The 21,230-nt window shown below is 36.1% G+C and overlaps 1 protein-coding gene across 1 annotated transcript in view; it reads right to left on the bottom strand.

Annotated features, from left to right (window-relative positions):
* The window catches only part of LOC128016949 (immunoglobulin superfamily DCC subclass member 4), a 70,009-nt gene that overhangs the window by 44,648 nt on the left and 4,131 nt on the right, over positions 1 to 21,230 (bottom strand). Inside the window, exon 2 of the mRNA XM_052601920.1 lies at positions 1,864 to 2,172. Within this exon, the coding sequence (XP_052457880.1) occupies positions 1,864 to 2,172 (309 nt within the window). The remainder of the gene's footprint in view (positions 1 to 1,863; positions 2,173 to 21,230) is intronic.

The raw sequence follows: 21,230 nt of genomic DNA, 5'->3' as shown, positions 1-21,230 counted from the left end.
TCCTGTCTGCACCTGAGTTCCTCCTTGCCAAGATCCTGACATCCAGGGCATGAATGCAGTTAACCTCCAGTTACAAATGCATAAACAAGGTTTTAATTTAATCACAAAATGTTTTCTTTCTTTCTTTTCGGGGGGGGGGGGGGGGTGTATACTTTAAATCTAAACCTAAAAACGGCAGTAGGTGGTGGCAAATCACCACATTAGTCAGCCATTAAGTCATTAATTCAACCGATTCAAAACACTGCAGTGCATTGCTCAGAGACGCAAACAGTTCTGCTGTGGCTTTGCTTGAATCTAAGAACTGTTGCATCTAAAATGTAAGTCACTTAATATTAACTTAATTGTGTATGTCAAATCAATATCAACTTTGCAATCGGTATTTGGAGAAAAGCATAACTCTTCGTATGATATTGACTAAATCAGTTCATATAAATATAAATGACACATTCATACAAGGGCATTTTTGCCACCTTATCTTGAAATTTGGGGTAAATTTAACAGACTAAATCATCCAGAGCGTGAACTCTAAATGTGCTGGTGCAGTAGACTAACCTACATCTCATAGTGAATGCAAGGCTGTGTTTTTGCTACATATATAATGTCAAATCGCATATCATTTAAACAACAAATACAATATTATCGTAGATGATATATTGCATACCTATAACATTTATAATGGACCAATGATATTTCAAGGGACTCTGACTATTGAAACTTCTCTGAAGTTGATTTATGGTCACCCAGAGGAGCAGGCATCAATTTACAGACAGTTCAAATCTAAAAAAGTTCCTAAACAAGCTCACACATGACAAACATCGGCATACATAACAGCTCTGCAGGCAGTGCAGCCTGCTCAGCTGAGACCTGTTAAACATTAACACCAGATATTTTTGACTTGTACATAGCATGCGGTCTAAAGCAAACACACTCCACAAAAAACATAGGAGATTTACTGGAGCACACACCAGCAGCATGGTTATATATAGGTGTGAGCATCTGAAATTAGAAAGCTATTCAAAAATAATGAGAAATATTCTGCCACAGAGAGAAAATGCCTTATAAGTCTCTCTGTCTGGTTAATTCCCAAAATTCACTGACAAAGATCTAAGGTAAATATTCAAGAAAAGTCTGCAATATGTTATTTCTATAATCTATAATAATTATGGGATTCCCACCACCATGGGAAGTAACTGTTTCCCCATCACAAAGAAAAAAAATCACCTTGTATAAAATTATATAAAATAAGTTCTACTTTTTCTGGCCTTTACGGCAAATAACAATGACATGTTATTTTTGTATTCTTATATTTGATTTCTAATCTTCATGTTTGACTAACATGACATGATCTCTCTTACATTAACTCTGCAATGTCCATCAGTGTCTATGGCAGAGATGGCAGGCGTCATTATTACCTACATAAAAGTAATAAAGCAAAACTGAATGAACATAAATAATGAAGTAAGACAAGTCATGGCCAATGAAATAGATAATGACTAAAGGAAATGGTCTTTATCGTCTAGTGGGCTGCCTTAAACACAAAGAGAAAGAAAGAAAAAAAGAGATAAAGGAGCTGATCTCTTTTTGCCTCCTCAAGCTCTTCAAAATGCACAATCAAGTCCTTGTGCTAACCAGGTGAGAACGACACTCAGATCTCTCTGGCAGAGAGAGAGGGACATAGATGAGCATCAGATGTAGATGTTCATCAGATATGCATACACATTAATAAGAATGTGATGCACACAACCAAAAACCTGAAAGTTGGCTGGCCTCTGAAGTTTGAAAGAATCTGGTCCTGTGATCAATCTTAGTCCCACAGCTGCTCTGTGTTGGACGTAAATCAGAGTAGAAGGTGTTTATACTCACTGGCGAGATGCAGGGTGAGAGCCCGGCTGGTCAGCGCTCCTGTCGAGCTGGTACTTAGGCAACTGTAGCCGCCCTCCACACCCGCTGGAGCCTGGCCATCCATGGAAGAGGGCAAGATGAGTAGAGACCCGTTGATCAAAGGCCGGATGGTCTGGCTTTCTGAGAGAAGCACCCCATCCCGCAGCCAGGTCACGTTGAGGGGGGGCTCACTGGCCCCCAGGTGGCATTCCAGCAGCAGAGGGTGATCAGGCTCAAGAACCACATGGACAGGACCAGCACCACAGCTCAGCTCCACGGATACGGGCTTCTCTAATTAATGAGGGAGAGGACGAGAGAGAGAAAGAACGGATGTCACAACTTCTGATGAACAAAAGAAAGCATGAAAGAAAGATTCCCAAAAGAAAATGGTCAGCAAAAAGGGTTAATAACAGTGAATTGAATTCAATTCACAATGCGCATTTGAATTCAATTCACCCTTAATGTATCTTGGGTAATAAAAGAAAAAGAAAAACAAACTACTTCAGAAAGTAACCTGCAACACATCACCTGCATGAACATACAGGCTACTTGGAATACAACACACAGTACAGTGCAAACAGTGTGTAACAACATAAGTGACCAGATATGAAAACCAGAACACTGCTATAAAAACTGTGTAAAAATGTGTAAAAATACACCTGAATCGAATTGTTCAAAAAAAGTGTTCAGTGTAGCTTAATTTATAACTTAATGTAATGCAATACAATATACTATGTTTTGAATTGGCTGATTGGCATCTGGCTTGAAATGACAAAAGAAGCTGATTATTTATTTATGAAACAAGCATTATATATTGTAAAGATAATATTATATAATTTTTCACCAACAGTAGCCTATTTCTGTTTTTTATACATGAACATGCAGAGCTGGCTGCATATTTTAGAAAGAACATAAGACAGACCATCATTCTTCAACGCAGCATGTGTGATAGAGCTGCACGATTAATCGTTAAAAGATCGCGATCTCGATTCAGACACCCTCTCGATCTCATTTCTAAAAGACAACGATTCCCCGAGTCTGTTAAACCTTTGACAAAGTCTTACCGGATCATTCAAATCCGTGCGCGCACTGCCGCTGACACAGAGAGAGCTCTTACCATGTTTGGTTAAGAAACATCTTCACAAACAGTCTTTTCAACTACACAGTATTATATCTGACTTAGTCATTTATATTATCACAGAAATACTGGGATAAAGTTTATAGTTTAAATATAAACATTGATGTCTATATGGCAGCGATCAAAATATAACAAATCCCCTTTTGAAAGTACTGCGCTTTAAATAACGTTTGTGTCGATTGCATTGTTTCACCAATAGGTGGCGACAAGTGTCTTAATTTATTTGTCAATGAATTAATTTTTCATTCAAGAGAATCGTTCAAAAGCGCTGATTCAGCCAGAAATTAAACAAGTGTAGTAGGTTTATGAGTGAGTCGTTGAATCAGTGATCTAAACAACTTTTTCATCATTCTAATATTAAAAAAACTGGGGTTTTAAATATATTATATATACACTACCAGTCAAAAGTTTTTGAACCATAAGATGTGTAATGTTTTTTTAAAGTCTCTTCTGCTCACCAAACTATATTTATCTGATCCAAAGTACAGCAAAAACAGTAAAGTTTTGAAATATTTTTACCATTTAAAATAACTGCTTTCACTTGAATGTATTTTAAAATGTAATTTATTTCTGTGGTGTGCAGCTGTATTTTCAGCATCATTACTCCAGTCTTCAGTGTCACATGATCTTCAGAAATCATTCTAATATGCTGTTTTGCCATTCAAAAAAAACATTATTATTATTATTATTATTATTATTATTATGTTGAAAACAGATGAGTAGATTTTTTTCAGGTTTCTTTGATAGAAAGTTCAGAAGAACAATAATTGTGTGTAATAGAAATATTTTGTTATAAATGTCTTTGTCACACTTGATCAATTTAAAGAATCCTTGCAAAATAAAATAATTAATTTATATACTTGTGATAATGATAATGTTAATACTAGTAATAATAATAATAAAGAATCGTAGGAGAATCGTGATCTCTATATGAGATCAAAAAATCGTGATTCTCAATTTATCCAGAATCGTGCAGCCCTAATGTGTGACTCAATATTTTATTGACGAATGACATTTACTTTTTACCAAACAAAGAAAACAGATCTTGTAGCAGCATACAGTAATCTGGAAAACACCATTTACTTTACACTCAAAGTAACCTGCAGAATGAATGGAATTATTCACGTTGTCAGTCATGTCAAGCATGAGGCAATACTTTTCTAACGACTATGCTAATCAGCCAGCCATAACACTATTGCAGCACTCTGTACACTTACACATACACACACAGCGCAAGACCACACGTTGAGCACACATTAGTCCTCTACATTTTCGTGCTGCAGTAAGCTCCCAATTAATTACGCTAATGGGAAATGGAATTATTTCCTAGATTAAAGTGGAAGCTGACCCTCCGTCATCCCTGGATGTGTGTGTGTGTGTAAAGAAGAGGCAAGCTAGCAACCAAGAGCAGCTCACACAGCTAGCACACAAAAAGAGGAAGGGAAAACACAATAACACTTGTTGGATGTGCACAGACAAATATATGAGAGAGTTACTTCTGAGGCAGAAAGACACAGACTGACAGAGAGAGACTCGTAGTAGGTTCAGCACAACTAGAGCTGCAGGGTCCCTGAGTGCAATCGCCTCTGTTTATAGGTGAACATAAGGCCACTAAGCTCCTTACTCCAAAAAGGCCAGCACAATTCCAAATGAGATCTTAATAATAAGTGAGAGAACAAATGTGTGTGTCTGTGTATAGAAAAAACAAAACAAAAATAACTCTGCCCTGCATCAAAGGCATTAGAGATCTGTGGTCTATAATAACTGAAACACTGGCCTACTTTCACCAGCCATTAACAGTTAGAGAACGCAAGATTGCTTCAATAGACACCACCCCAGCTCACCTTCACTGCACTTCTCAGTCCTCTTGCTGTCTTCCTTCTATTCACTTTCCAATTGAATCTGATTAAGGCCATTTATGGTAATTTCTCTGCCAATTTGTTTTGGCTAAGTCTCCCAAGTTTTCGGAGATCCTTGATGACTTTACATTATTTACCTCCCAACCACTTCTTTTTCACACACAGAGTTTGGCACAGACGACATACAAAAAGAACAATTCCTTTGAAAACACACATAAAAATGAAATGCTGTCCATTTTTTAAAATGCTGCTCTTTCTCTTGTGTGCAAATAAATGCACACCAGCTTCCTGAGACCATGCTGAGTTTGTGAAATGGCGATGATTGTGGGGTTGTTTCTCACCCCGATGGACCTCTGCTGCTGTGGACTCCTTCTGAGATCAATCCAGTGGGGAATCTTGTGGCATGGAAGAGATCCAACCAAATCATCACTGTTACTCTGCCTTTATAAATGAAGAGAGTGCTAAACACAGAAGGAAGACAGAACACACTGTATTTTCCACTGAGACTAGTTATCTAGTAGCCCAAAGCATCTGCCAAAGCAAAGTACCAAAACCATAAAACACTGCACTGAAAATAGGTCATATGATACATTTTTGGATGCTAGATTCTTTACGGTTGTATCAACTAGTCTCACTATAAATGTCATGCTGGTCGTGAACTGGTTCTAAGCTGGTCTTTAGCTGCTCAGAACCAGCAAATGACCAGCTTAAACCAGCTCATGACCAGGCTAGCCATAACCAGCAGTCATGCTTCAAAACATAAGATAATTCAATTTTAGTCTCATGTGCCTCAGAATCTTCAAGGTGCATTTTGGCAAAGTTCAGTCATGACTGACTGCATGTGGCCTTTTTTAAGGACTGGCCTTTCTCTAGGCATTTATAATGCCTTTGCAATTTTTTTGTATCCATCTCCTGACTTTGCCTGTTCACAACTTTATCCCCAAGATCTTCTGACAGTGCCCTGCCACCTATGGTTGATTTGACTGCTTCAGTTGCACTACTATGGGCTGGAATTCTCCAGAAAAGCTCTTTTCATGCTGAGCTAAACAAAATGCCCACAGCTGATCACAATTCAAACTCATATGGCGTTTGCGTTTGCTCTAAAATGCTGCCTTTGGAGGATGCATTCCAATGTAGGCACATCTGTCTCATGAGATACCTTCAACTGATCGATTTTTCAAAGTAGCATAGATGTATCCTTCGCTGCCTCTGATATCCCACAATCCTGTGCGTTCCATTCTGTGATGGTTGAGCTAAAAATAAAGATGGCGTCTGAAAGTTGTGTTTGGTGGTCAGTTTGTTTGTAAATGTTTATTTCTGACTAACTTTTTGCACTTTTGAGTTAGTTCTAGTGAGAAATCAGTATTATAGTTATTAAATATTAGAATTTTGGTGATATTTAGTCATCACTAAAATTCATTATATTTTGTTGTAGATCATTAAAGGGACAATAAGTAACTTTTTAGGTATTTTATTATCTAAAATCAATATTTTTATTCATAAATATGCCCTCAATGGTGTACAAATACCTATGCCAATGTTTAAACTAATCCTTGTAAATGAAGAATTTATTATCTTTATATACATGGGACGGATAGGTCGACGGAGGCTTCCATGTAGTTCCACCATCTTGCAAAACTATAATAGCAGAGAGGGACAAAAAGTACTAAGCCAACGCGTTTCCACAGCGCGTTTTCGGTCAGAGCCAGAAACGCAGGTGCAGAGCAGTGAAAGGCACTTGAAACTGCACCGGCAAGTTTAAAAGTCTGGATTGCATTCTTATTATGGACCATACATATGCCGCGCCACAGGAGAAGAAAACATAGTCGCCAAAACAGTCAAAAATAGAACGTAAAAGGAAACGTGACCGTAGATTACAGAAAACAAGAGTTAATGTCGGGGAAGCTTTTTCTAGGTGGAAAGAGCTAATGCTTGATAAAGATTTCAAAAGAGAAGCTGAAGTGGCCAGTTTTCTTCTCGACAGGTAAGTCAGTGTTACAATCTATATTACAATATTTTTTTTATATCTAGCAATGCATATAATTCAGAAAATATAACGAATAAATTAGACATAACTACTAATTACAATATTTCATGTTTTCCACAGTCAGTAATTCATACTGTAACATTCGTTTGTTAGTTGTCATGTTGCAGTTTGTTTGAAATAACACACCTGTTCACCTGAAGGAAAACTCGACGAAGTGCTATTAGAAGACATCCTGTCAAAGCTTTTTGGTACATATCGCCTACCGTAGATGCAACGCGCATTTGAAAAAGCGAGGCGCTGGAGAGCAAAATTAGTTTGAATGCAAAATACAATTTCACCACTAGATGGGAGTAATTCCTACTTAGTGTCCCTTTAAACTATTATGCTGCCTCAGAAGCCTGTCCAAAATCAGTTTCTTCCTGATATAGGGCAGCGGGGCAGCAAGTAAGCTTTTTTTTTACATAGAACCGTTACTTCAGTTTAACTTAAACCTGACAATGCATCTGTAATCTGGCTTGTTAAAAATAACATGTAAAACAGAGGTTGGCTAATGTATGTTTAAGTTGAAGGATTCGCATTCTCGCTTTCCAATACATTACAACAACAGCGATGAAAAAAGAAAAACAAAAAACATAAAAACATGTACATTGATAGCACACATTGCTATCTGTATTTAAACTAAACTAATTCAAGTCTTGCAAGTTTCAACATTCAAGAGCCACAAATGAGAACTCAAGCATGCAGTGAAAAGATTTGTGTGTGTTCATAAGCGCCAAACCGCATATCAGAGAGCATGCAAATATTGACTTCTCTTTTGAGTTCACACTAACATCGTCAACATGCACATCTTGGGGAGTTTCCTAGGGGAATGTACAGTACAGTGTAAATTATGGATCGATGCATTGACTTAAAAAAATGTTTATGTTAATCAACCAACAAGAGACAAGGAAATCACTCACTGCTCTTGACTGAATAACTCTTGTAACTTGAATAAGAATTCATCTTTAATTTATACAGTCAAAATTGCAATGTTATTTCACATTTTATTACTTTATTCAATTTATGTACCTAATTTATTTAGTTATACCTACATAAAAAAAAAACTTATAAGCTCTGTTTATTTTATATGTATCTTTGCTTGGTTGTATACTCCTTTTTTCCCTAAACACTGCACATACCAAACCGTACTGAAAAGGTGATTTTAATACCGTGATACAAACCGAGCCATGAGTAATTACAACCGTTAAACCCCTTGTAAACACTAAAGCAGGCTTCAGTTCACACTCAAATGGAGCAATTCTGGTTGGCATTCCTGCCAGCTATTGGCTGAGAACTAAGCACTGCATGAGGTGGATGAAGGTGGAGCAGTGTATGAACATGCGTTTGTGCCATCTGGATGTGTGACATATGCACTGCACAACCGCTAATAAAGGCTGGGAGGACAGCGACAGATGGTCTGATTGATAGCCCAATGCAACAAACCATTTAAATTCAGATGGCAACATGTCTGTGTGGGTTAATTTGTGTGCGTATCCTGGGTCCAGTGCCAGCTTATACTCAGCAGCATGGCACAATCACTTACAGAGAATACATGAAAACATGATCGCAGAAACAGCATAAATCAAACGTGTCACATCCAATTTTAGAGTTATATAAGATAGAGATAAAAACATGAATCAATGACACAGAAACCATTCACAGATTAGTTTGTTTCTCACTTGGTGTAACTGCCCTGAACTAATACTTTAAATATTCCAGGATTCAATATATTTTGGTTTCACAATTAAAAACTTCACCTTGTGGATTTTTGCATTATGACATTCATAATACTTTCATTCTCACTGAGAATAAAATGCAAAACCATAGAATAAGAGAGACCCGTAAGTGCCTGGTTGCATGACTTCACAATTGTCACAATATTTTTTTTGTAGTCTACTTTGGGGAAGTTATGATCATGTACTGTAATATTATCAGGTTGTTTGGGTTTATTTCTCTTTACTTTGGAGACAAAATTGTAACTAAATAATTGTTTTCCCCTCAAAAAATGCATTTGTTTTAAACATCATAATAACATAAGAAGTGCCTTCATTAAAAAAAGGTTAAAAGCTTAGGCCCCATCCACACAGAGATTCGTTTCGCTGTTATAGGCATAAATATTGTATCGTATAGACATTTTGTCCACACGGATCTGGCATTTTGGGAGAGTGAAACCGATATTTTTTGAAAACAGGTCCCAGTGTGGACAGCGGATCCATATATTTTCTGAACATTGACATCATCAGCCCACGTCTCGCCACTAGTCAGACACTACGTCACTTAACAGAAACAAAAACATGAACAAACACTGAACAATTGTTTTTTTATTAACTCTTGATATGAGAAAAAAAAAAAAAAAAAAAAAAGCTCTGGCTTCGTGTGGATAAAGACTTAAATTTAAAATTTTAGATTTTTGTAAATGTAAAAAAATATATATATTATTGAAATAAAAACCAATCATGATTTATTTTGTTACTTTGTGTGTTTACGATGCATTAATTTTGTTTTACAAAACAAAATCTAAACATAACAACCACAAACAAATCAGAAATGCAGAAGAATGTGCTGCTTGATATTTGGTTGTTTTTGGCATCAATAAGGGAGTTGTTCAATCAACGCAAATATCTTGTTTCTCCACATGCACTATTCTCCAAATTTACCACTTATATGCCATTTACAATATTTCAACATTTGGAATGGAGTGTAAGTCCATATTTGTGAGTCTTGCTTCTTTGCAACACCTGGTCATATATTTTGTCCTTTTTGTCCTTTTTGTTAATGTTAACACTAGATGAGGATTTGATGCAGAAACCCGCCTTTAAAAATGTATGTCCAGAATGAGTGAAACGTTACATGTTATAAAATTAATAGAAATATTAGGATATTTACTTCCACAAGCACAACATGCAGACGAGAAGTTAATGTGACTAATTTATAATAATAAAGGGAAAAAATAACTGAAGAAGAGATTATTGCATATTTGTTTGCACACTGATTTAATATCCTGGAAAAAAAACATACAATGTATTTAATTATTACTATTATACTTTTTATACGATGAAAGGATTTTTGGACACCACTGACTTCCATTTGTATGGACAGTAACAGGTGAAACATTAAAACCATCTTTTGTGTTCTACAGCATAAGTCATACAATAATGACATGAGAGCGATTGAAGATATGTTAGTCCAGGCCTAAGCCAGGCCTAATGACAATCAACATCCATGTGTCATGCTGGTAAAATTCCTGAACTATACAGCGTGGAAGAATAAAAGCGGACGCTTACTGCAGTGTATGGGAGTTGAGTGGGAGGACTGCAAACTCTCCATCTTTGAGGATATGACAAGAGAGAGTGCAGTGATGAGGAAACATTTTAGAGCAGCATGGAAGTTACCATGGGATCACAAGGTCAGCTCATCCAACTTCGTATCTCTCTCTGGCACAAACAGGAGGCATCAAAAAGGTTTTTTTGTTCCTCAGTCAAGGTATTTCATTTAAAATGTGACAGATGTGACATTTCATTGGGATGTGAGAATAAATACTGCAGTAAATAGAAAGATGAGCAAACAATATTCGAACAAAATAATAGCACACCGTTGGTAGTGGCAGGAACACATTGTTTATCCTTTTGATCTTTCAAAAAAAAATCTCATTGTTTTTCTCCAATGCATGTTCACATCAATTATTGGCACCCATAGAAATCCTTATGAGTAAAATATATCTGAAGTATTTTCCCATTCATATTTAAATTGTTTTAGCACACCAGGGTGACTTATAAATATGAGGAACACAAAGGCCAAATTCCCATAATCATCGATCACAAGGAGTAAAACCAGAGAATACAGTTCTGATGGGCAGAACAAGATTGTTAAGCTTCACAAAATAGAAACTGGCTGTAAGAAAAGAGAAAATCCCCATTTCCACCATCAGGGCAATAATTAAGAATTACCAACCAAATAAAGATGTAAAAAATACGCCTGGAAAAGGACATGTGTCTATATTGTCCTAATGTACGGTGAGGAGGAGAGTTTGAGTGGCTAAAGACTTTCCAAGGATCACAGCTGGAGAATTGCAGAGATATGGTGAGATCTGGGGTAATAAATCCTAAAAAAAAAAAAATGTTGTTCAGGAGGGTTTTCAAGAAAAATTCTCCTAGCTCGTCCAAAAACAAACTCCAGCATATTCAGTTGTCAGACACGACTGGAACTTCAAATGGCACTGCCTTCTATGCTCAGATGAAACAAAAAAATAACCTTTTGAGCAGTAGACCCACCAGATGGGTTTAGTACAAACAGTGATAAAAAGTACCCCATGTCCAGGGTTAAACATACTGTTGGATTGGGCAAAAAAAAACATCTGCAAAGTTGCAGCACTGGAAGGTTCAACGCAAACTGAGATATCGTCTTTAAAATTCTGGCAGTTTAATGTCTACAAAAACGGCTGGTAAGGGACTACAACAAGCTTCTTCCCAGGTCCATTACATCACAAATCCAGATAAACCCCGCCCCCGGAAACACGCAATAAAGGGGGCGAGGCCATGCTGTGCTGCTTTAGTTTAGAGAAGAGGACGAGAAAACTAACATTAAAATAATGTTTTCGTCCCAGTCCTCTTACCTGAACTCTATAGAAAAAAAAAATGGAATGAACTGAAGAGAAGAAACACCAACATTGAGCTGTGAATCTGAAGGATCTGGAGAGATTCTGCATGAAGGAGAGCATACTCAAAAAACTCTTCAGGCATGGGAAAAAACTCAGACCTGTTATCTTGGGAAAAGGACATTGCAATAATTGGGTGCCAATAATATTGGCCAACATCAATTAGAGAAAGCATTTATTTCACAATGAGATTTACCACCCATTTTCAATTGTGTTACTTCACTAATTGGCTAGAATTTTTTGAACAAAAGATCAAAAGAATAAACAATGCAGATTTACCAAGGGTGCCAATAATAGTGGAGGGCACTGTATTAGTACATTTGAAAACTTCAGATGCAAAAAAAAAAAAAAGATTTTTAAGATTTTTTAATCAGGCTCATATATTTAGGTTCAGTACGTTCACTGTAATGGCAAAGAAAGGGTTATTAGTCAGTGATTGAGTGCTTTATTTTCAAAAATGTCTAATGTTATTTTAAAAAGGAGCATGATAAAAATGTATTTAGTCTAGTCATCTCATATGGATTAAGAGGCTTTTGCATCTGAAGGCTTCAATTATTCACTGACATCTCTATACTATTAGGAGTGGTCTATCAAAAGAACCCGTCACAAACTGAAACTGTATTCATGTCCAAGCAGAAGCTCAAGGATTTCGTATTTTGATGTCCTTACCAAACCAAGTTGGCATACAAGTTCTATGGCTAATGAAAAAAACAAGAACAATGCAACAATTACATCACTCCTAGCATATCTCATTGTGTTGATGATAAGGACTTTTAAATTAAGGCTTGTTGAGCGTGTCTTTATGAGCAGAATGAGCTGATGGTATTCAAGAGATCACAGCTTCCCAAGTTGACAGCCAATTCTCACAGCCTAACAGTGTGTTAAATAGGGCTTTAAGAGCAGTGGTGCAAGAGTACTGTCTCATTCAGTGCTCAATGCATGTCTCAAGGATTAAATATCTTGGAAAATTTTCATGGATGAAAAAGTAAACTTTTCTCTTTCTGGCTGTGGCTGTTCTGGCATCCATGGCCAAAAAAAAAAAAAAAGTTCCTTTGGAATGGACACGTTATATCCTCAGACCATGAACGAAGAATGACTCACTTGCTAAACTTTGCACATCCTGCAGCTGTGCCACTGCCATGTGAACCATTACAACTGGACTCAAAATGCAGTGCACCATAAATGATGTCCATATCCACCACCCATACAGATTTACACAACCATTTTTAATACATTTATAATTAAGTAAGGATGCATTAAGTTGATGTGAGAAGTGACAGTAAATACATTTAAATGTATAGATTTATATTTCAAACAAAAGCTGTTCATTTGAACTTTCTATCCATCACAGAATCCTCATAAAAAAATGCATCAAAGTTTCCACAAAACATCAATAGGAATAAATTGTTTTTAAATGTGAGTACAAGAAAAGTTTCTTGAGCACTAAATCTGCATTAGAATGATTTCTGAAGTGATGGCTGCTGAAAAAAATATCTAACATTTAAAAAATATGAATTAGACACTTTAGACTGGCCAAAATAAACTTTTAAAGAGCAAGGAAATGCCCTTAGTCTATCAGAAGAACTGTTCCACATCTATACTCAATGGCAGAAGCGTTTCCATTGTCACAGGTGCTATCAGTGTGATAAGAGGTAACATTCACGGCAGTTACGGAAACTTCAGCTCCACCTCTTTATCTGTAAACCACAGATACATAAGCAGTGCTAGTATATGTATTGATGTTATCTGTCTCTGCACATAAAATTCTGTGAATTCTGCTTAAGGAAACTCAGTGCAGCTAGATCAAAAGCAGAGGAGCAGAGGATGAGACAGGTACAACTTATGGGATATGCTGTAACTAAAAGAATAAGAAACCTGACAACTCTGTCTTACCGAAATGTATGCTCAAGAGATGTTGCAACAGATCCACTAAGAACTTATGAGAAAAAGCACAACCATATGGAAATGTATCCATTTGGCATATGTTATCCACATGACTTAAACTTAAGTTTACACAGTTTATCTGTTCATAGCAAACATTTCTTGGGAATCGAACCCTAGACACTGGCATTACTACCGGCATGTTAATATATATATATATATATATATATATATATATATATATATATATATATATATATATATTTATTTTTTTTTTTTTTAAGATAAATTAGACTAATTTAACCAAGTGGCATCTACGAACTCATCTACAAACAATCTTTTCTTATTTCTGTAATAAATGATAACTAAGTGCTGCCAAGGTCATTTTGTGGAGTCAGTCCCCCTCACAGTTCATGCAAGTGTAGCATCACCAAGGTATAGTCTATATATAAACTAGAAACATGATAAACTAACCAGAAAAGGACGAAAAAAATTGAATTTCAAACACATTCAAATTCACAAATACTTTAAAACCTACAACGAAACAAATACATTAAAATGCATTTCTTGTCTTTTTTTATCTATTATTTTATTATTTAAGGGTGAACTTGAGGTTTTCTTAAAATGTACCTTTATTTTAAAAAATGCCACTTGGTTTGATAATTGGTCATATGAAGGTATATAATGGAAATTACATTAAGAGATTTTAAGTGTCACTTAAGTGTCCAAATACTTTTATGGCCACTCCATCCACCTTATGTTTTACATAAGAGTGGGTGCAGCCATTTGTAACTTGTGCGAGGCTTCTGCTCTCATTCGCTTCCAGCTGTTTTACCTGTTCAAAAACAGACGGTTATGCTGCTTAAAATTGCAAAATGGTATTTGTTATTATTTAGTTTTAATTTATTATCCTAATCATAAACACACTGGTTTGTAGTGCTTACTGAGCTTGTTATTCTTCTAGTTACTTTCCTAAATGAATCGGAAATCTCACATTCACAGAAAATTGTTTACTTACGCATTGCAAAAGAAAGTGGACAGTGTACAGAATTAATGTGTACTTTCTTTTTTATTTGCATTTCTTGCAAATGCTTTGGCAATATATTTTTAAATCAATAAAGCACTTTTGAAGTTATTTGAAAAGTCTTCTGTATGCTCCCTCCTGCATATCCTAGAAATTGAAGTTAACTGTCTTTTTATAGACTTCTAAGAGGGTCTCACAGACCACAACACTATAATCGTGGGGTCCCCAGAAGGCCCATTCTTGGCACAGGTCTGGTTGAAGACCACATTTATTCCTGCAAAACAATCAGTTCTACAGTCTTGAAGCATTTACCTTTTCTCCTTTTGAATAGTTTGCCATTTTATTTTGTCAAGGCAATTATCACAGTCTTTCGTAAACAAATTTTTAAAGAAGAAATTCAGGAAAAATAAAGGAACTAAAGACAAACAGCCATTTGCCAAGCTAAAAAAAAAATTAAATTAAATAATGTACTGAAACGCAAACACCTGGTGAACTGGCAAGGTTATAAACCTTTTATGAATCTGCTCCTGTTAATTATCTTCACAGCCTCTTTGTGAGTAGAGAATTTTATTACAGTCAGTATCTGACATGTTTAATACTTCTGCTTTGATGAAAGAAAAAAAACAAACAAAAAAAAACAAAAACAAATGTGGGAGCCTGTGTCCACAATCTGAATTGCCTTTAGTGACAAATAGCTCCCCTTCCTAAGCCATGCCTCCCAACCCCACTATGATATGAGCCCTCCTGTGTGGTCATGTGACCAGATGGACAGCAGCACGGAATGGAAGGAATGCGATCGTATGACTGTTTAACAAACCAGCGTCATGAGGAAGGCAAGGCAAGGCAAGTTAAGTTTATTGATATTGCACATTTCATACACAATGGTAATTCAAAGTGCTTTACATAAAATAAAGTAAAATAATCATTAAAAAAATAATATCACAAAAATAAAACAAGGAATAAATTAGCTTTCCATTGATATATGGTTTGATAGGATAGGACAATATTTGTCCGGGATGCAACTATTTGAATATCTGGAACTTGAGGGTGCAAAAAAATCTAAATACCAAGAAAATCTACTTTAAAGTTATCCAAATGAAGTTCTTAGCAATGCATATTACTAATCAAAAATTATGTTTTGATATATTTATGGTAGGAAATTTACAAAATATCTTCATGGAACATGATCTTTACTTAATATCTTAATGAGTTTTGGCATTAAAGAAATATCGATCATTTTGACCCATACAAAGTTTTTTTTGGCTATTGATAAAAATATACCCAAGTGACAAAGACTGGTTTTGTGGTCCAGGGTCACAACTGATATAATACAAAACATAAAACCTATTTGTACATCAAACTGATCATGACTTCCCTTCAATAGCTACAAACACTAAAGTTCACAGACTGGAAAAACATACAGTGAATCGCTTTAAATTACAATACACATGGCCTTGAAGTTAATTTATGTTTTTGTGTAAAGTTACGCAACAGACACTGACACTGTTATATAACAGATTCCTCTTCAAACCTCCATTACATTCAACAAATAGATTTTTATAAGGATACAAAAGGGCTGAGAATCGATACTTGCTGATTTAAGAAAGACCAGACAAAGACTGCTCAGTCTGGTTAGTGTAATAGTAGTCAAACTTTAAAGATCTGCAATGCCACCAAGACTCAAGTGGGTCTCTTAGGTTTTGCACACATATTAATATATTTCTCATACTTTGTATACATCTTAATACACCATTTTTAATGAGCTTTTTGTGTATTTATTTACTGCTGTAGAATGCATCACAGCAAACATTACAATGCTCAGACAGTCACTGATGATTTGTGTATACATGAAAAATAAAAAATTGCTGAAAAAAGCACTATAGATCAGGGTCAGTTCTAGAACCTTTTTTGGGGCACTTCAGCACCCACGTCTGTCAACTAAGGCCCACTAAAACAATAATATGAATGATCAGGCCCAGTGCATTCAGGTAATTAAACCATTCAAAATATTGGATGTGTGTCAACATAACGGATTCACGCATTACGTCTTAAAGCCTCACATGCCTTCTGTTTTCTATTTTAATAATGTTAAACAACAAAAAAGGCAGCATCTCTCACTGCTATTAATTAAACATAACTTCTGTAGCTTTAACAGATTTCTTCCTGCATATATTTGCTTCATAATAGTTTTCAAAACACTGTGAAGAACTGTTTATTTAATTTGTTGCATTTATTTGTGCTATTGCTTTTAATTTGTTTATTTGTTCTTATTTTATTATTGAATGTTTACTTGTCTTTAATATTTGAACTTTAAATCATTTAGCCTAGTATTAATTGTGTCTGTGATTGTAGATTGGAATTGTCAAATGTATGTGTCTAAAATGTTGGTATAGGAAGCACACATAGGTCAAAACAACAAAAAACTAAAACAATTTATTTATTTAGGTTGGGCCTGTGAATGTTTTGGCAGTGCAAGTAAACATCTGAAAAAAAGTATATATAATGCACCGAAATGAAAATTCTGGATGAACTTGGCCAAAAAATATTTCAATATTGTTGGTAAGTAATATAATTTTGTAAGACTTCTTAAATTTAACTCAATTTAAATCATACTTAATAAAAAATAAAAAATAAAACGAGCAAATTTATTAAATATCCATATATTATTTATTCAGTTCTATGCAACAGAATCAGATATCTTTTTTTAATTAATCATCCAAATAATGTATAGTCGTACGAAGCTATTATTATCAGAGCATGCAAGCAGAGCATTGCGTGGAGCAGATCAGTGAACGAGGGGGTCATTTTACCAGAGTTGAGATGTTACAGCACAGTAGCACTATTGCAAACAGGAACACTACATAGACATTTCCTGTCAGAACACTATTTGAGTAGTATATGAGAGGACTGCGGAGCGATCTCTAGAGGGAGAGTGAAACCTGCTGGGTGGTGTGGCATAGATTTCCTGCTTATTGTTTCAGCTGTTTTACTCTTTTGGCCCAAAAAATGGAAAATGACAAAAGTTTGGTCCTTCCCTAATAAATATATGAGCAATATCACTCGAGTAGCTGTGTGATGTGGCTGAATATTGGCACGGCTATGATTCAGCCTTAAGTAATCACAGTGCGGGAGCGGGTGGGAGGGTTTGTATTTTTCAAGGAGCAGGCAATGGAGGACACTTTCTAGAAGCAGGCACTAGAGGACACCTTCTAGGAGCAGGCACTGGAGAATCAAAAGCCCCCCCGAAGAAACCGAGGACCAAGGAGGGTTGGACAGGACAAGCGGAGACAACAGAGAGAAGAGAGAGGGCAGTTCAATTTCCACTTCGGATTCCCAGTCTATAAGATCCTCCTCCTCATTTTGGCCCCAGTATCGGACTGGATCAGTATCGTCAGAAACTATCGGACATATCGGAATGGATCAGTTCTGAAAAAATGTAATCATTGCATACCTAATAATATTTATAATAAACAACAACAGCAGTCATAAAAGCTGCTAGGCAATTCATTCAAAAGTACAGAAGCTCAGAGCTCTGACAGCTTTAAAGTTACATAAAATATAACATGATAAGATTTTGCCCTCAACCAAAAGTATATCATCTGAAACAAATAATAGATTTTGATACTGCCAGTTAGATTTACCCAAAACAAATTATCTCTAAATTTTAACCACTAAAGACATCATAGTCAGTGGCAAATTCCAGAAGATCTGACCGAGGTGACGCTGCTTTCAGCGGGTTCTTGTGAGACACTTCATAAAAGTTCAGCTTTGTTAAAAATATTCTCCAGGCTTTTGGCTAAGAGGACCTTGGAAAGGCTTGAATGTTCTTGGTAGTTTGTATGTTAGCAAACAAGTCAATTATCAACTAATAGAGAAGGGAATGCAGTGATGCATTGAAGTTTGACTACATAATGTGTACTTGAAAAAAAATTAATAAACCTACTTTGACATCTATGCTGGCTGTCCCATTTGCTACTATGAGAGAACTTTAAAGGGATAGTTTACTATAAAATGAAAATTCTGTCAATTTACTAACGCTGAGGAATCTTGAAAAAAGTGGTTATGCACTTTTTTTGGTGACTATTGATTTCCATTGTATGGAAGAAAAATTAAAGAAAATGCCATACTGGTTTGAAACAACATGAAGGTGAGTAAATGTTGACAGTTTTCATTTTGGGTGAACTATCCCCCTAAGAAAGATTAGCAATCACTTTAATTATCATGTAAAACCCAATCTCTCATTGACCCATCCAGTTGCTCCCTTTGTCCATCTTTTCATCTCCTGTTGACACATCTGAGGTTCTATCTCTGGTCAAGCCACAAGCTGATAGATTTTGACAGCTGTTATCCAGGTCACAGTATCCCTGGAGTCCATGTGTACAAATGTTGAACTCAAATAGCCATTGCAACACAGAACACAGAGAACTAAGCACTATCAGCTTCATTCGTATGAACCATAGATCAGTTTAGGGATTCTTACTAGACTTATTGCAGATGGTCAAATATATAAACATGCTCATTGTATGCCAGATATTTACACAACTGAATCAATTTCAGGTCACATGAGTTAAAACATTAAATACATGACAGAGATCACTGAAGAAATCTGTCAACCTTTCCTGGGGTCAACAACCTGTGGCAGACCTTTGTAAAGACTGTCAGGAAGTAGAATAATAAATAACTTCCTTGTACGACCTATACTTCCTTCTCCTGAAAATTATTCCCCTTGCCACTGACCTGCAAACCTGGCAAATGCAAAACACATGGAGGCTCGTAGCTTTGGAAAAAGCATCTTCAACCAACCAACCAACCAAAAAACAAAAACAATAAAACAATGACAACAAAACTAAATAATATAAACCAACCTAAATTAATTTCAGTTACAATCCATTCCCTCCAGAAAAGTGTCACTCATTTGAGATAAAACAGTTACTGTAGCAAATGACAATCATCCAATCAATTTCCAATGAACAAAATCCTTCAAAGTCCAACATTTTCTTCTTGTTTAAGGACACTCTGATATAATCCACAACAATGAAGACCACAATTTCATTCCAAATATAAAGGGCATTCACAATGCATAATTTGTATCTACAAAGTGTCATGTCATTTTTTTAATGACAATTGACATTTAATGTATGAAATCCTTAATTTTTTTCTAATTTACAAGTTTATATTGAATATTTAAGAGCCAATAATAAATATTTAATTATTCCTGGTATTTTGAGATTTAGATTATCATCAAGCAGTAAGTCAAGGGGATAGTGATAAAATTTAAGAGCTCTTGAAATACACTTTCTCTAGAAGCGCGCATGTTGAAGTGAGCTGCTCTGCTGATAGTTAAAATTCATTGGACATAATCAGACACAATATCAAATCAATTAATAGTTTACAAGTATCAGCCAGAATTTCAATATCGGTGCGTCTCTAGAGGTTTTAACCAGTGATACTGTAAGACTTTAGAAAACCACCATTTATTGACTACTTGCCATACATTTTAATAATTCACTTTGAACAATATCTTCATCTTAAAGGGGGGCTACAATGGCACTTCATGTATTCAGAGTTGTTCACAGTGTTAAAGAGATGGATTCTGTGAGGGAAAGTTTACCATGTTCAGCTTCCCCAAGAACCCGACGTTACACGAACAGTGGATGCAGTTTGTTTTTCCGGGGGCATTAACAAAGTGAAGCAAGTGCGTTTGTGTGTTCTCGTCATTTTAGAGATTAATGTTTTATAAACAAGGCCCAAGTCGACGCTGGAGTTGCCCATCATTGGCTATTAAAACATGGAAGCGATCCCAGTGATAAAAGACCCCATTTATGTGAGTACAACTGCATCAGATTTCTGTCTTTTGCTAGAAATCAGCACATAAGTGAATATATGTTAATGGAAACAACACAAAACATCAGTATTATAGCTCCGCCCACGGCACGCCCCCAGGAGCTCGGCTTTTTCTGGAATCGGAAAGCTGTATTTTTCTTTTATAAACATGATAAAACTAAAGACTTTTTGGAGATATGAAGGATGCAGTACTACTCTATAGGTACTCAAGATTAACATGAGATTAGGTGAAACTGTACATGTTACGTACCCTTTAAGCATCACAGCCCAAAATCATGAGAGTATTAACTCCTTGATATTCTGTATGCTACTATAATAGAAGCAACTGCTCCAGTCTACTTTTTGTGCAATTATTGAAAATCCCTTCATCCCTCTCAGGGGCATTAAACAATATAAGACTTGTTAAAGAAGGGGGAAAATGAGGTCATGAAGGGAAGCTTAATGGAGGTAATGGCAGAAGTGCTGCAGTAGTACTAGAGAAAGATTACACAGCAGATCCAGTGATGATGCAGAAAATAAATGTGAGGGAGCACAAAAGAGTAACTCTTTCCTTTCTGCAGGACAGGCCGTGCTGCGCTGATGTGGAGATCAGAACATGGTTAGCCCCCCAGGACAGAGCACACACTACAGCTCTGAGCCACAGGTTAGAGCAGCAAGCCTGTGAGACCATGTGACAGACCCTATAAAACATGCTCTCTGGCCTCAACGCCGCCTCTGTCTTTTTGGTGAATCTTTCGAACCCAAATCATATGATTCTCCCGCGTTACTTACCACATCTCATATACACATAACAAAATTCCTCTTCCTCTTTGGAAACCAAGCACAAAGCCCCAGGGAAGCGCAGCCTGAATGTGCAGGTAGAAATCTTAGTGGACAGGAGGAAATAGATGCAATGAGGAAACAGGGATGTTATGCTCTTGGTT

Source organism: Carassius gibelio, chromosome A7 (genome assembly GCF_023724105.1).
Source record: "Carassius gibelio isolate Cgi1373 ecotype wild population from Czech Republic chromosome A7, carGib1.2-hapl.c, whole genome shotgun sequence".
NCBI lineage: Eukaryota > Metazoa > Chordata > Actinopteri > Cypriniformes > Cyprinidae > Carassius > Carassius gibelio.
Note: the sequence above shows the minus strand (reverse complement) of the source record. Positions and strands in the feature narration are given on the sequence as shown.